Source organism: Falco naumanni, chromosome Z, assembly GCF_017639655.2.
Source record: "Falco naumanni isolate bFalNau1 chromosome Z, bFalNau1.pat, whole genome shotgun sequence".
Taxonomy (NCBI): Eukaryota; Metazoa; Chordata; class Aves; order Falconiformes; family Falconidae; genus Falco; species Falco naumanni.
In genome coordinates, this window is record NC_054080.1 from 62,136,742 (window position 1) to 62,154,347 (window position 17,606).

The following is a 17,606-nucleotide window of genomic DNA, read 5'->3' on the forward strand; positions in this document are numbered from 1 at the left end:
TAGCAGCAGTAGTGGTCATTATAAAAAATATAAATATGTGCCCTAGATGAGTAAGTACAAATTAGAAAGTAATGAAAAACGATTCTTAATGTTCAGTGCAAATACCATTGGCTGACCAGGAGCTCCTTTTTGTTTTATGGCAGTAACAAGCAACTCTATAGGAAATAACCTTATTTATCTTTTTACAGATTACTGCCTACTTGTTATGTGTGTTAAATAATTATACCAGTTTCAAGTTAAGAAACAACTACAAGAACACCACAACATACTGGAATTTTTTGTCCTGTAGAGGTGGGAGAGGGTGTTATTAATAAGCATAAATCCAGTTCTAAAAACTGAACAAGTACCTGCAGCAGCCAAGAATTTCTGCCAGCTTGGTTGTATTTGGTTTATGTGGCAAGGTTTTGGTAGTGGGGGGATGCAGGGGCAGCAGCTGCCCCCATGTCTGATAAGAGCCAGTGCCAGCTGGCTCCAAGATGGACCCGCCGCCGGCCAAGGCTAAGGCAACCAGTGGCGCTGGTAGTGCCTCTGGGATAACAAGAGTAAAAGATGCTGCACAACAGCAGCTGGGGACAGCAGTGAGAATATGTGGGAAGAAACCCCTCTGCAGACCCCGAAGTCAGTGAAGAAGGAAGGGCGGGGCATGCTACAGGCACCGGAGCAGAGATTCCCCTGCAGCTCCTGGGGAAGACGTGGGAGACAGGCTGTGCCCCTGCAGCCCGTGGAGGACCCCGCGCTGGAGCAGGTGGGTGTGCCTGAAGGAGGCTGTGACCCTCTTTGTAGCCTGCACTGGAGTAGGCTCCTGACAGGACCTGTGGCTGCATGGAAGAGAAGCCCAGGATGGAGCAGGTTTGCTGGCAGGACTTGTGATCCCGTGAAAGACCCATGCAAAAGCAGTCTGATCCTGAAGGACTACACCCTGTGGAAGTGACCCACACTGAAGCAATTTATGAAGAACTGTAGTGTGCGGGAAGGACTCATGCAGGAGAAGTTCTGTCGACAATTCTATTCCACGGTGGGACCCCATGCTGGAGCAAGGGAAGAGTGTGAGACGGAAGGAGTGGCAGAGACGACATGTAAATGAACTGATCACAACCTCTAATCCCCACGCCCCTGCGCCACTTGGCAGGAGGAGGTAGAGAAACTGGGAGTGCTGTTGAGCCTGGGAAGAAGGAAGGGGTGGGGGAAGGTGTTTGTAGATTTGTTCTTATTTCTCATTATCCTACTCCATTGCTAACTGGCAAGAAATTAAATTAATTTCCCCAAGTCAAGTCTGTTTTGCCTGTGACTGTTAACTGCTGAATGATCTCCCATCCTTATCTCGGCCCATGAGACTTTTGTCATATTTTCTTCCCCTGTCTATAGTCTAGTTGAGGAGGGGGAGTGACAGAAGAGCTTGGTGGCCAGTCAAGGTCAACCCACTCCATTGATACAGCACATAAATTCCTCCACATCAAGGCCAAGTCAGGAGAGAATCACAGAATGTGTGAAGTCAGTGTCAGAGTTTCTGCATTGGGTTCTTTGCTCTTCTGACTGAACCAAGGAAAATTCATAAAAGCCAAATTTTCCCAAAGGAAACCAAAATCACATCTCATTCTAAGTCACTAGCCAAGGAGTGAGTATTTCTTTGAGCGCAGTAATGGGATATTAAGTCAGAATCGTATAATCCTTGATTGGTATCAGACACTTCAAACCCAAAGACATCTTTTTTCTATCGTCTTCCTTCTTTAAAACAAGTATCGAATCTACCTCTTCCTTCAACTTGACTATGCCACTCAAGTCTCCTGAGCAAATACACAATTACAGATTTCAAGGAGTGTTGTGCAGCTAGCTAGTATGTATTAAATAAATATGGCTGTCATTTGAAATGCATGGTGGAGCCTGAAATAAACTGTGCTATTTTCCATGTCCCACTGCAGTCTCCATTTCTGAGTTGCTTTGACACTTGAAACTTTGCTGTGGTTTCTAAACCTCCCTCAGTGCTTCACAGAAATGGCAGCCTGGTTTCCTTCTTCAGACTGCCAGCTCTTGAGAGACCATGAATCACAGAACCATAGAATTGTTTAGGTTGAAAAAGACCTTTTAAGATTATCGAGCTTAACCATTAACCCAGCACTGCCACGTCCACCACTGAAGCACATCCCGAAGTGCCAAATCTACAGGTCTTTTAAATACCTCCAGGGGTGGCAACTCAACCACTTCCCTGGGAAGCCTGTTCTAATGCCTGACGACCCTTTTCAGTGAAACAATTTTTCCTAATATCCGATCTAACCCTCCCCTGGCACAACTTGAGGTGGTTTCCTCTGTCCTGAACAGTCAAATCAGCCCATAAACAAGCTGCGCAGGTGCTCTGTGTGGCGTTACAATAGTTAAGCCGGCCTCATTCTAGCCAATTCACTTCCTGAACCAGCTGTAGCAAAAGAGGCAGAATTTGCTACCTACTTCTGATGCAGTCTCTCACAGGGCGACAGTCTTGAATTACTGTGTTTACCAAGAAAAAGCATCCTGGCAATGAAACAACATTCCTGAAAGGAATATACTTAAAACAAGGGAACGGAACTGGTTGTGGCTCTTTGTTTGGCCTTTGGCAGCAGTGCCCTTCGCAGTAGATGAAGCAGGCAGCAACTGGAGAAGCTGAGTGGGGGGTCACACCTCCTTCACTCTTAACTTCTTCAATGCAGGGCAAGGGAGAACAAGCTTTGCTGGATGCCACCTTCATCTAGACCAACAACTACATTGAAGTCTAAGGGCTGTTCACACAGGTCCCAGATGCTCTGGGGACAAAGGATACGCAGTTCACTCATCTCAGGAATGCCATCATGTCCCAAAGAAAGACCTGTTGTTTGGGACTGTGTCAGAAGTACTTGGGGTCTGGGTTACTCTCATGTTTCCCCTGAGCGGCTGTGGTAAGGCCAGTTATGAACTGATTCCTAAAGGTCTTTTTTATGTTAGCTCTAAACAAATGCAGCACAATGTGACTCCTGGACTGTTCTGCTAACAATTTTCCACGTGCTGTCATGCTGACTCAACCTGTCACTTCGTTTCCTTAGTACCACCTATGTATTTACATTCATGGCATACAGTGTTCACTATAAATAAGACTATACATTTGGGGTCTTTTATGTAGAAGTCCTTTTTTGCTGTATTTCCATAGTGCTTTGCCCAGTGGGATAGCAGTCAGTGACTGATGCTCCCATACACTAAAAATCACATGCAATGTTCCTCACCACTGCCTCTCAACCAAATTCCCAAATAAATACTGCTCCATCAATGAACATGTAAACTCTATTACAGAAATGCACGGTGCTTTCAATAGCCTATGCAGGCTTACTGCCCCTTATACCACATAGCATTTTGAGAGGAGAATCTGACATCAGCACAGCACTGAACAACGCCAGTGGAATAAGCCGACACCTTTTGTTCTCACTGATACCCATCAACTTTCTTAATATTCACTCCTTTGGTTTTATTCTTTTTTGTGCAAGGCAATATTCCTTGCTGAATGAGAGTGAGAAGACCTTTTGTAACACAATCTCAGCCACTTCTGAATAATTAGTTCAAGTATTATCACCCACCCTGAAGCCTGGAGGAACTGATTTGCCAGGCTAGGATACTCTGGAAGAAGGAAGGACCAGTTGTATATTGACTTCCCTTCTCCATTTCCCTGTTTAATACTGTATTCATGGAGCCCCCTCCAATGGCTAACTGGGTCTCTGAGAAGTTTCTGGTTTATTTATAAAATGAAGAGAAGAGTAAATATGAAAGACCACATGTATTCACCAAAATAAGGACAGTCATCATCTTGTTAGGATCATATTACTGATCTGAATCTATAAAATACCCTCTGCTATAATGGAATATTGTCATGCTACTTGCCCTGACAGATGTTTTCTGGGCAAAACAAATAGGTGAACAGAAGCTCCCAGTGTTGAATATAGAACCTATTTCTAGCACACTAACAATATAAGATAGTGCCTCCTAACCTGTTCCAAGTCTTTCCAAAGGATTCTGCCTGAGCAGTAGGGTAATCAGGTCCTGGGCATCTGGAGGTGGTGCTTCATCCTTTTCAGGCCAGTTGATTTCATCTAGCAAAACAAAGTTGTTTGTTATTACTGATGTCTGGTCCCAACATCCAGCAGACGCTGTGTGAAAGCTCTTGTAGTGAGCTAGCAGTAAAGTCACATCAAGAAAACTTTTTCAAGTTGCTCTCTGTTGCATACCAATTACTTCTCCCTACACATACTCCATGAACATATTGTTCCCATTTTCCTTGATAGTATCCTTTAACCCAAAACAGTGTTTAACAACATAACACAGGCATGCTTGACTCATGGAAAACTATTGCAAAATATTAGCACAAAAAATTGTACGCTGTCCCTTCTCCCTGCCTGCCCTGCAACCCCTCAACCCCAGCAAAAAAAGATCACGGTCTACATTTTAGTTCTGGTTCATGCAGACTGCTGTTAAGATGGATGCAGCTGACCTAACCCAGGCAGTCACTGCTCACATCTGTAATCCTTCTCTAACGTTAGAAGACTCACTGCAGTCACTACTCCCATGACTATGGGCCAAGAAACTGTACTCTGCTCTGAAGAGATAGATGCCAACGGAGCTTTTTTCCAAGCATCTCATACTTCAGAGGAGAACCACCTCACTCTACTGATTTCTTATAAGACTTTTGCACGTCCTAACAAGTTTAACCTAAATCACACAGTCAAGATATCAAACCTTGCAGTATTCAGGTAAGGCTAAATAAAAATTCTGCCCAACTTTCATTTAATCTAAACAATGGAAAATCGCACCAGCTTCAATATGAGCATGAACTTTGTAACAGCATACACAGCAAGTTTTGTCTGAGTTTTAGCAGAAACTACCTTCGCAAATGTAATATACTGCAGATTTAGACAAAACTGCCTAAGTTTCTTGGGACGTACCAGGATTTTGGCTTCAGAGAACGAGAATGTTGGGAGCTAGGAAATTTTGTTATCATTTTATGATCTAGATCTTTCTTTCAAAATGATCACTATTGGAGAAATACTCATCAGAAGCTACACACAAGTTTAATCTTTTTATTTCAGAGTTTAAGGAAAGGTACTGAAATAAAAGGGCATGACATGTAATCTGTTTCTGGAACATTATTTTTAACCTAGATCATTTCAGGCATTTAAGTTTACACCGAGGCCTCACACAACTGTATTCATACAACTTGGGGGCAGGAAAGGCAATTTACAATGAAGAAGGAGCATCGTAAAATGAGGGGGCAAGACTTTAAGGTAGATTTTCAAGTAGAATGTAACTTTGACCCACAGAAACTGGAACAGAAGTCTAGGCTATAATTTGGGTTCTTTAACATGGCTTTTACAGTTGAATACTAGGGGCCCATATATTTTAGCACAGGAAACTTATCCACAGTAAGAATGATTTCAGTAAGGATATTCAAAATAAAAGAGAAGAAACTGACAAGTCAACATCAAAACAAGAACCTAAGCTGACCAACAGTCTTGGAAACTGAGTGGGAATAGCTCAGGTTTACAAACATACACTTCTACAGATAATTGCTGCAAGATAAATGGACACATTCAAACAGATAGTTATTTGCGTAAGTATCAGCTAGATTGCAATACGTGACAATTTGTTTTACAAAATGTAAAATTAATGCCACATGCAAAAGAAAGTTTAAAGTGTAAATTCGTCATTAATTTTTGACTATTCCTTCCCTTCTCCCAGTCAGAGAGCATAAAGACAAAAACACATGTGTATGTGTCTGGAAATGCAATAAAAACATGAGTTATTTCGATGTTTGCCTGCCTACGGCTTCCACTGCAGTTTCAATCTGATTTGGAAAATCAAGCATGAATATGCATCACAGCCATGAGGCATCCCGAACAAAGCCAGCATTTGCTGCTTGTGTTAATTAAACAGTTGATTCTCCTTGCCACTCAGGCCTCAGCATATCACATCAGAAAACAACACTATTATAAATCCATGAACAGCTAGAATGTTGTATGAAGAGGTCATATACTAGAGGTAACTTGCAAATCCCTTTCATTACAGTTACAAACAAGACCGGCTTTCAACTTCAGAGATGAAGGAAAGCAAGATGATGATACAGTGTCTCCTTGAGTGCAGAAGGGGATTTGTTGCATTCTCAGAGAATAAGGAACCAGAAGTGCAGTTAGTTTTCTGTCGGATTTTTGTAGGTTTGTTGTTGGTTTTGGTTTGTGGTTTTTTTTTGGGGGTGGTGGTGGTGGTGGTTTTCTTTTGGTCTTAGCTACTGGACCTTTTAAGCAGACCATAAAATGGTACGGGAAATACTCAGTAACAGAGGTGTCATTCTGTTAGACTTCTGGCATAAATAGAAGCTCTCAACATCTATGCATCTGGGAAATTTATGAAAACAGCAGGTAGGATAGTAAACAATTCTGTTTAATTATCATTCAGTTTTGCCACAAGCCACATAACAATACTTAGGGTCAGCTTGCAGGTTAAGATCTAAAAGGTTATTGAATTTTAAATGGAAGAAGAACAGCTGCTACAGAAATAACATTACACTACAACAATCACCAATGAAATCATTAACAATCTGTGAATTGAATTTGTTTCCTTCTCTTTCTCATTATTTATTATTCAGGAGACATTTGTTTTCCCGTTTTATTACATCTTTGTTAATTTCTTCACTGTGCCATGAGGCATTTTCCCATTTATGCAAATTTATTTTAACCATTTTTGCTCTGGTATGATTTATTTACAAAAGACTGAAATCACTGTGCCATAGTGGCACTACTTTTCCACTAGTACTGCTTTTCTTTTTCAAACAGTTGCAGCTTAACCATTGTATTCTACCGCTACTGCATTTCTGTACTTAGCAGCAATATGCAGTAAATTCAGCTTTTAATCCAAATTTATTCTTATTGCTTTGACAGCAAATAGTGTATTACAGTATCATGGTAATTGTTGTTTTCTGAGCAAAACCAGCTTGAAAACCTAGTCTGTAAAGTTTTAACTATCTTCACTATTAACAGAAACTGAAATGTTTCACAGCACACAAAGAAATTTGGGATTTTTGTGACGGTCCTCACCACTAATGACTTGTCCAAACAGCTCTTCTGGTGTATCTCCAAAGAATGGCACGCACCCAACAAGAAATTCATAAAGGATAATTCCCATAGCCCACCAGTCCACAGGTTTTCCATAACCCTGTCTCAGTATCACTTCAGGAGCTATGTATTCAGGGGTACCACAGACCTAAAAGAAAGAAAATAAACATGATGATGAAACAAGTCTAACTGAGCTATGTCACATCATTTATAATTCTTAAAAAGTACAATAATACAGAAACATGGAATAATGGAATAAGTAGGCTTTAGTCTGCTGAGTTTACATCACAGCTACTGTTTTTAGAATGACCTAGCTACATTTACAGGCATCATAATCAACATTTGTGTATCTGTCATGCAAAGAACAGTGTGTTTCACACATTGTAGTCCATCATGGCAAATATTTTATTTAACTTAAATACATCCTTTTCTTTATATGAAAGTTGTGATGTTTTTTTCTGAAGTTTTACAGTGAACAGATTGTGAGCAATAGTAATGAGGCATGCTTAAAGGGAAATGGGCCATAGCAAGGATTTTAGCACCCTTGGTTGTACAATGCATCATGAGCTCCACAAGCACTCTGCTGAGACTTCTGAATTCCTTATAAAAACAGTTTCCCATTTGTCTCTCTCACAGATTCACTTGCACACAATTAGATTGTTCATCTTACTAATAGATCCTAATGTTGAAAGAAAAAAGTGTAGAATAATCTGCAAGGCATCAGTAAAAGTAACTGACGTACACAGTTGGAACACCAGTGTAGGAATAACAACAGTTTACATTGCATTCATATACTGTTCTGTAATGATGGTATCATGGTACATTCTGCTAGCAAAACGTCACTTTGTTTGAACACTCAATATAGAAATGCAAAAGGCTGTATCTTACTTGTTTGTCAAGGAATTCTCTGGCATCCTTCTCAATGTGACCTTCATACAGATTGGTAGTCAAACTCATTAGCCCCACCTTTGACAGGCCGAAGTCTGTAAGCTTTATATGGCCCATGGATGTTACCAATAAACTGAAAATCAGAATGATGTGAAATTACTGTGATATAATTCAATATTATGTGCTTATCATTATTATTATTATACTTGAAGGGAAATTTTTCATTAGCACTGCAAAAATATAAAGACAGCTTAAAAAATAATTTCACCAGGTACTAAATAAACAGGTAAAAAATCTGAAGTCTTACATTTGTTATCATCAAATGTAAACAAGCTTTTCATATGTAATTGCACAAATCTTACAGAATCATACAAGTGTTGAGAGCTGAATGCTAGATGCTTTGAAGAAAACCGAAAACCATCATCTAAAAGACCTATAATAGAATTAATACTGCTTTTGAAGTGCCATGAGCATTTTTTATCTGTAGCAAGCTGGGTCATTCAGCTGAAAAAACCCCTCAGGCATTAAGTTAGTAACTAATACTATACTGGTCTGAGGTACTACGCATTGAAGGTATTGTCACTCAACAGACATGACTTAAATTCTTTTCCTTTTTTATTTTTCAAATGTGAAAACAGGAAGAAGATTAATGGAGCTGCAACAGCCATACTTTTTACTGCAACTACTTGCTGTAATGCTGTTTATGGTATAGGAGCAACATTATATTTCTAAATACTGAAAAAAATAAAAAAAACCCTTGCAACATAGATTTCCCAACCTGGTAAATCTTGTCTTCATATATGCAACTATCTGCAAGTTAAAGATACTTCGTATGTTTTAAGCATAATTTTAAAGATCCTTCCCTTTCCATTTTCCTCCATTTCAGTGAGAAGAGTACACACATTTTTTTTAGCTATCCTAATAGCCTCTTCCATTTCAAGACAGAAAATTTTAAAGAGTTCTTTTGAAAAAATGCACTTCCTGTAACTGCAGGTAATGAAAAGTCAAATATTGTGCAGAAATTGTGAATCTACATAACATCCATGATAAAAAAAAATTCAAAAACATTCAAAGCAAGCTTACACCTTTCGTATTTGATCTAACAATTTCAAAGTCCTCTTTTGGTTATATTTTATATACATACTTGTCTGGTTTCAAATCCCTGTGTACAATTCCATAATTGTGAAGGTATTCCAAGGCCAAAACAGTCTCTGCAAAGTACATCCTTGCCATGTCTACAGGTAAGGGACCCATATTCTTCATCAAAGTAGCACAGTCTCCACCTGTGGAAACAGGAGAAACGTTCCAGATGACACTATAAATTTTTAAGTATATCAGAACAATCCATATATGCTGCAGAAAGAGACACAAGCTGTAGTCATAAATGCCTGCTTTCCAGTCAGATGACTCAATTGGACATGTAACCACACCAATTACTGTACTGGAACACAACATGCAGCTGGGAGCAAGCAGTTCAAGGGTTTAGCTGGAAACAAATAAAGTCTGTGCTACTGCTTAAAAAAAAAAAAAAAAAAGGGGTTGGGGGTGGCTGGGGGCATGCAAAAAAAATGCCCACAAAACCAGAGTCTCAGTATTTTTTCTTGTACTGCCTCTGTTCGCTGTTCTCCTTCAGCATCAGCACCTTTTCAAATTGCTTCCTCTTCCCTCTTTCTCCATAAAAATAACTATTACAAATACCCCAACATGTGCTAACGAAAATTTGAATTCCAGAAAAGCAAACAGCATTTCTACATGAACTCTGAATCCCCATAGGACACTTATGATTACAGCCTATAAGGAACTCCTTCAAAGAGCAGTTATTTCCCATTATAGCTGGAACACAAGTGTTTTACAGGCTCTCACTAGGAGATAATGATTGGGGAAAAAAGCCACCTTGCTATTGGATTTAGATCCTTAATCTGTATTGCCGGAGTACAGAGGACACACAGGGGGCCCTTCTAATGCAAGTACCATATGGGTTATTTTTCTTTCTTGGTGTACAAAACCTCTCTTCTACCTCTATAAAACAGAACAGACACTTTACCTTCTACATATTCCATAACCATGCATAAATGACGTCTTGTTTCAAAGGAGCAATACATGCTGACAACAAACGGATTTTCTGCAAATGTCAGGATGTCACGCTCGACAAAGGCCTGTTGGATCTGGTTTCGAAGAATGAGATTCTGCTTATTAATTTTCTTCATGGCAAATCTTTGCCGGGTTTCTTTGTGTCTCACAAAATACACAGCACTAAAGTTCAAATGGAAGAGAAGAAGAAAAAAGTTCAAACTTAAAATTTAATTTTTTAACAAACAAATCATTTACAGAATACATATACTTTTTTTAAAAAAAGAGACTTGGGTTTAATTTAATGTAGTTAACCCACCTTTCATGTTAGAGAATTGGCTACAAACCTGATTTTCTTTAATAACTAGGATGAGTCTCAGTCAACAAAAATCAGTACACAAACTAAACCCAAACAACTCTCCCCACTCCCACCCCTCAAAGCAAACAACAGATACAGCAAGTGCTCTCAGCTCAGGCAGACTTGGGGTGCTTCCATCAACAAAGGATTATATACAAAACCCAGCTATGGCACAGTGTTATATATCATTCCAACAAATGCTTATTCTTTAAGTATGCTGTGAGATAACTGTGACTCAGACTCCATCCAGGGGATCACAGGCTTCTCATGAAAGTTGCTCTGAAGTTGTTTGATGGGGTGGCTCCCTCATTGAGAGGTACAACATTTTCTGTTGTTGTTCAGTCCCAAACATCAGCATTGATCCATACCAGGTGTAGGTCACCAGCAGGTAATCCAAAACAAGGATCACTGTGTTAACCACATACTAAGGTGGAATTAACATGTATTTTGACATGCAGAATTTCCACTGTAGCACTGGGTAGTACAAAGTTTCCTGTAAGCTTGGTTAGGTAAGGTCAAGGCAGCGAGGGAAGTGAAAAGAAACCACCACTCAAGTGGACAAGCCTTCTTTCTTTCTGGGCTCAGCAGGAAGAATCACCCTGCGTTGAAATGCTAACACAGGACATTACTGCTGCATTTCTCCAAATTCCTTGAGGAAAATCCTGAAAATGTCTGCCTTGTTTGAAATCCACTTTGTAGCATTTAATGCTTGTAGGGTCTCCAGTATATAATTACCACAGCAGTGAGTGTTTATGGAAAGGATGGACTAAAAGAAGAAAATAGTGGGGGGAAAAATGAGACTCCATTTTGTAGTTTTTAAATTCAATTTGTTGTCCCCATGAGGTCCAATTACCAGCGTACAGTTATTTAAACACAAAAAGCAATTCTTGCATTATTATTTCTATACACAGCTACTGAAGTTACAGGCACTGAAAAAATGAACATGGTTCTGCTTTCCTTTGTGGAGAAAAACTTCTAGACAAGGAGGTTTCTCTTACCGATTCCAAAAGGTTTCAGTAATCCCTTGTTCCTGTCTGAGCACATGGCAGGTAAAAGACATTACACCATTATGAAAGTAGGGAAAAACCATCTTGGGCAAAACTCAAGACAAAACCAAACCCACCCTTCACACCTTCTACCAGGTCTCACTCCTCCTGCCCCAAGCTTGAAAGAAGTTCGAGTTATTCAGCTCCAGTACTCCTCCCTGCTGGCTTCAGGCCTCTTGTCCTCCTGCACGTCTTCCTACCACTCACCTCATACTCACTTCTCTCTCCACCCCCTTCATTACAACTCATTTCCTCCACTTTTCCTTCCCTTACATTCCTCTATCTTTTATTCCTAACTCCTGTCGGTCAACCTTAGCTTCTTAATCTGCTGTAATTTCATCTATTCTTTTCCCCATGTCAGCCCCCTTGTACAATCCTGGCATGTAAAAAAGGTGTCTGAAGCCACAATCCTTCAAAAACCCCCATGAAGTTATATGAATGAACTGAGGAATGCCTGAGAACTCAGCATGCAGATCTTTGTCAGAGCTTTACTTTGGGCAGTGTGCCAAGATGAACTCTTGAAAGACACCTACTAACCAGAGCATGTAATTACAGCATCTTAATAAATCCTCTCTGCAGATCATATGGATCTATAGAACCATATTACCATATTTAAAGATGAAGAACCAGTAAGTTCTAAGGACTACCTAGACCAGTAAATATCTGGAACATGATGGCTATGTTTTCCCCAGCTCTCTAAATTGCATTCTCCAGTTTTAGTCACAGGCAGGTAATTGTAGATCTTTCCATTAGGATTCAGTTACCCACAATTCCTCAGAAAAAAATGGGTAGTTCAAGTGTCCCAGACTCACAAGAAAACCGCAACCCAATTGTCTCTCTCAGGTTTACACATGCATACACTGTTCATGCTATATAAAGTGCTTTTAAATGATCTATTATATCCCCTGATCACAGTAACCCCAGCAAACTGCATTTATGCTTTACAAAGAAAACCATACCCTAGTCAGCAGCATGTTATTCCTACAGAAGCCCTCCTTTCTTCATCCAGGATGCTCCCAGTTCACAGCAGTGATACCATTTCCTCAACCTACCAGTACAATAAACCAAGTACACTGCAACAGCTGTGCCTGGGACTGTCTGTGACACCTGTATTCTCACACACAGTTCGTAAGGGTGTATTAGAATTTGCTGAAGTCCGTAAAATGTTACATTAAAAAATGAAATCTTCCTACAGAGAAACAGTCAAATAAAGATGTATAAATTGCCTAGACATTAAAAAGAAAGAGAAGAAAAAGAAAAAAGCCACCCCTGAAATCTTCCATGTTTCTGCACATAAAGTGGGACTTCAACTTATAAATTAAAAGCTTGGAGTAAAGGAGTAAAGCATTCCTCTGCCGAGACACGACTGCGAACTTTTGAGGTAAAATGATGGGAACAGCCACAATGAGTTCTAGCACGTAACAACTTTGTCTTGGGTAATTTTGAACCCTGATCTACAACCCTTGAACCATGCTTCTGTTATTGTGTAACAACTTACTGCATAGATTGTGATCTCTTTCTGTTCACTCTCCCCAAAGCTGTCAACTTGTTACATTCTCCTCATCCTGGCACTGAACTTGCACCTTGTTTTATCCCCCCACAGGCCCGCCTTCCCACTTCTCTCCCTTCCGTTTTTCAGAATGCTACAGCTGGAGCACTAGGTGGAAGCTTTATCTTTGTTTTGTATGTGTTTTTTATAGAGTGCCCAATACCTCACTCCTGGTTTTGTGGCCTTGATCATTAAAGCTGCTCATGATTTTCAGTATAGTATAAAGACAATTGTAAATCTGAGGATTGCCACAAAAGCAATGTATTAAGAACATCCAGACTATCCAATTGCCCTGTTGATCCGTTCAAAGGCAGTGGTATGCCCCGTCTGCCTGCAAAGCCACGATCAGAGTGGCATTACTGCAACCTTCTTTGTTTTCAAATAATGAATCTTCTTTCCTCCCTCGTTTCTGTTCTCATAACATGGCAACAAGAGATTTCCAAAACTTCCTGTGTTTTCACTGTATGGATCGCAACAGGTACAAAAGTGTTCTGTATTTTACTGATGCTGTATTACAAAATATCAAGAAAAGTTTACTTTTCAGGAGAACTAAGAAAATTCATAAAATTTGGCACTGTCCAAACATTACCTTATTCCACTTCCAGCATAAATATCAGCTTGAAAAAGGGTATCTCTAAAATAAGAACTGTTCACATGTGTTAAGATGAACAAAAAAACAGTAAAACTTTGAACTGGGTTCCTGAATTGCTCCAACTTAAATATTATGCAATCTATCCCGCCAATCTTAGAACCAAGATTCTGTTTTTTCTCTAAAGTTGGTACAGGCTTCAGGCGTAGTTCACAGCTCTACAGTGACTTCAACTTTCAGAGCTATTTTACAATCTAGTCTACATTCAGCGCTTGAGGCTAATACAGCTGTCAGTTGCTTTGACTTGATTCTCTACAGTTTGTCACAGGATCTTGAACTACTTGTGGAAACACAGGTACTGTACTCGCTGCTTAAAAGTTACAGCTGCTTACCAGGAACCATGTTTCATTTTCACAAGCAATTTCCTGAGAAAAGACTGTTAAATTCTGTACTACCCTGGAATTATGTCTGACAACGCCTCCAGTGAAGAGGAGCCACTTGCAAGGCTGTGATTCACGTTAACAGCAATACAGTAAAGTTTACGTATAGTTATTTGAATCAGAATTTACAAGCAGCGCTGCGCCACCTCCTAGTTAGGCAATGTCCATGACCTGATCAGATTTATTTGGGGGCATGGGGAAATGCTGCCTAAAGCACGGCAGCACTCCTAACACGAGCATCCAGTGTGGTGTTGGTCTTCTGGGACAACATACAAAGCCTCCCCTCAGCAGTATTTCAGACTTCTCCTAGTCTGCCTAGAAACAAATCAGAAACTGACCATCTGAACACCAGAGAACACAGTGACTCTGATCCTTCTCTCACAGCTGGTACTCATCTTCGTTGCTCAAATTATATCACAAATTTTGACTAATAAAAAAACCACCTCTCCATACCTAACAGTAGCAACACCTGCTATCTTTACAGTAGTAAACACATGCAAAATTATGAAGCTGTTGTCCGGATCTCCTATGGGTAACCTGTTCTGTATTTGCAAAAGAAACACTTCAGAAATTCAGTGCCTCATCAATTTGTAGCATGCTGCACATTCAGGAAGGACAGAATCTGAGACCTTCAACACGGTAACAACCACCTTTCGCTACCACCAAGAGGATTGCATCAGCTGCCAATATTTGATCCTCACAAATATATTACCCAGAGAAGAAAGATAATGCGCTTGTCCTGTGCTGTACTGGGAAGGAAGGCCCACTTGAGGGCAATAAAACACATGAGTTCAAGTTCATCATTTTGAATAAGTCCACAAGGAATTATGAGTATATAGGATCCCCAGCACAGAAACTGCCAGCCTCCACTTTCTAAACTGTTCTTTAATGCTATGGGCTCCTGGGCATCAAAGCCTCTTGGCTCCGCATAGTGCAGTCACCCACAGGAGTGAACAGAAAAGAAGGAAAGCCATACTGCTTTATCAGAGCTGCAGTCCGCTCAGAGCTGGTACTACTAAAGTGAACCTACACCACCACACTTTCCCCTACCCCCTCCCATTTCTGAACTGGCAGCTGCCAGGCTGATCATAAATTAACCTGACTGATGGGGTGTTTATTCTGTCTTATTCCCAATGCAAATACACATGAGCAAGTACTGTCAACTGAGTGGAGAAGGGACAGGAATGAGTACTCATAGGTTAGGGGCAGTAGCTGCTCAAGCCAATACTGAGTCAGAGTTCTTAGATTTACCAAGCAACACCATTAGCCAGTATGTCATGTGCATATTGACATTACCACCTTTGTGGAAGTAAAAGCATTCCAGATAGGCACAAAACTGGTATCATGTGTATGCTTTAGGCAGGTAAGTGTTATACATTAGTGAAGAGCAACTGAATTAGTATCACTCACTTCCCTGAAACCAAATGTGATCTTTATTCTGTTGAGCTTGTTCAGGAAACCAGGCCAATGCCAACTTGAAGAGACGGCCTACTACTACCTGCTACTTCTTGCAAGCTGGAACGTGGAAAAAAAATGTTGCTGGGACTGCAGTAACAGTTTAAAATTTGGGAAGTATGGAAAGTTTTGGCTGGCTGAAAAAAGTCAGATAGACAGCTTGTGAAACCATTAATGACTTGGCCAGCATCCTACACGTTTACTGATTCACAGCTTGTTTAACTTCTTGTATATTCCTAGCCATTCCCAAAAGCTTGATACACCTCATCTACTATAGTCATTTAATTGCACTACAAATTAGTTTACCCAATCAATTAAAACCACAGAACTGCTAAGACATTTACTCAAACCTTCACAAAACCAATAGTTTATATTTAAACTCATCAAGTTTAACATATCTGACAAATCTCTGCTACAGCATGCCAAGACCAGCAATCACCCTGTCAAGCAGTCAAAGCTTTCCATTTCACTAATGAAGGCAAAAACACCACAGCAAAATCAGAAAGCAGAATGTATAGTTCTGTTTCAAAGAAACTGGTTCAGAATTAAAACCTCCATTATAGCCTCAAAATAAATAAAAAACAATAGCATACTGAATCTTTAATATGTCAGAGCATAAAATATGCCCAATGACATATTTTTGAGAATAAATCAATGAAGCAAAGGCAGAATTCACACATATTCAGGTTATTTAAAAAAATTAATGGCCTGAAAAACATGGAAGGGGGAAAAATATCCTTGTAGCATAACAGCAGTAACTTCTATTTCAGCTGCTTGTACTTGTAAATAAACTGCAATAAATACCTATGGGGCAGTTTACTGCTTTGTATTCACAGATGACAGGTATTATTGCTTTATTCCACTCCATTTTGTGGATGGATTAAAAAAACATTTAGGTTATCATGGTATCTTCCCCTTTAAACTTGACTTTAACTTTTGAGTAAGTTAACTATCAATCATGTTGGTGCCAACAGAAAAAACACACACAATTAAGATCAAAAAATGGTCTGTCAGTATTATGGTCCCACTTACCTGACATATCACAGGGGACATTTTCAAGCACAGACAGTTTTGAAAAAGTGATACCCTAGAGAATTTAGGAGCACAAGCCTCCTCAACTTGCAGTACTTGGGAAGACGTGACTAGGTGGTAAAATCACTTCTAGGAGTGAGTAAATACCTGCAAAAGTTTATTGTTTCACAGTTCACTGACTGCACTCCTTTCCCTCTATACTAATTAGTAAGGGGCTGTACCTTTGTTTTTGATTTTTCTTCGAAGCAGTAACCATTTTGAACAAAAATCCAAACCAACAAAACCTACTTTGTTATTGTTTGCTAAGTATGGAAGTAATAGCACTCTACCAAACTGATGAGATTTTCCATTTCCACTTCTAATTATCCCACCAGCCTACCCCTGTTCTGACATTTGCTAAAGACAAAAATGATTCATGCAGAATCTGGATACACCCCAGTCTGTTCACTCTCTGTCAGCTCTCCTTTTCCTCACAAATTTATTGGAGTTGCATCCGATTTTGATGACATTTATATTGTCAATTTCACATATTATTGGCGTTAAAAAGGCATCTTGTAAGTATTGATCTTCCGCACCACCAACATGAAGGAAAAAAATCCCCATTGCCTGTATTGTATGTGCCATAGAAAGTCATGGATTTTCACCCTTTCTTTTCCAGCATTTCAGATCCTTACTTGCCTCTGGTTTCAAATGGTCAGTTGTCTACAACCTGTATTTCTTAATGGCTCATCAAGGCTCCTTTTGACTCTTAACCGCTATGGGGCAAGAGCCACAGGTCTACCGAGCCTCTGTAGGTAGCCAGCCTTGTGCTGCTGGTTGCAGCACGCCCTTCTGCAACTGCTCCCTCCTCTCCCCACACCTCAGCGTCCTAAAACTCCTGGGAAGCTGGGCAGGTCTAGTGACTCAGACGCCTCTTCCTCCAACAGGGACCCACCCCATACGGTTCTTCTTATCCTCCTCCAGTAAGACAAAGAGGAAATTAGGTAGGATTTGAAAGGAGGAATGGAGGGGACTAAGCATCTGCCAAGGGAAGCAGAAAGGGATACAGCCAGGGAGGGGAGCAGCAGCTGCTGCTAACTGCT

At 40.1% G+C, this 17,606-nt stretch overlaps 1 protein-coding gene across 4 annotated transcripts in view; it reads right to left on the reverse strand.

Moving 5' to 3' along the window:
* MAST4 (microtubule associated serine/threonine kinase family member 4) overlaps positions 1 to 17,606 on the reverse strand; it is a 272,663-nt gene that overhangs the window by 17,336 nt on the left and 237,721 nt on the right. For all 4 annotated transcript variants that reach the window (XM_040580146.1, XM_040580144.1, XM_040580145.1 and 1 more), the window contains 5 exons: positions 10,030 to 10,238; positions 9,130 to 9,268; positions 7,986 to 8,118; positions 7,080 to 7,245; positions 3,984 to 4,085 (listed from right to left, as the gene is read on the reverse strand). In XM_040580146.1, coding sequence (XP_040436080.1) covers positions 3,984 to 4,085; positions 7,080 to 7,245; positions 7,986 to 8,118; positions 9,130 to 9,268; positions 10,030 to 10,238 — 749 coding nt within the window. The remainder of the gene's footprint in view (positions 1 to 3,983; positions 4,086 to 7,079; positions 7,246 to 7,985; positions 8,119 to 9,129; positions 9,269 to 10,029; positions 10,239 to 17,606) is intronic.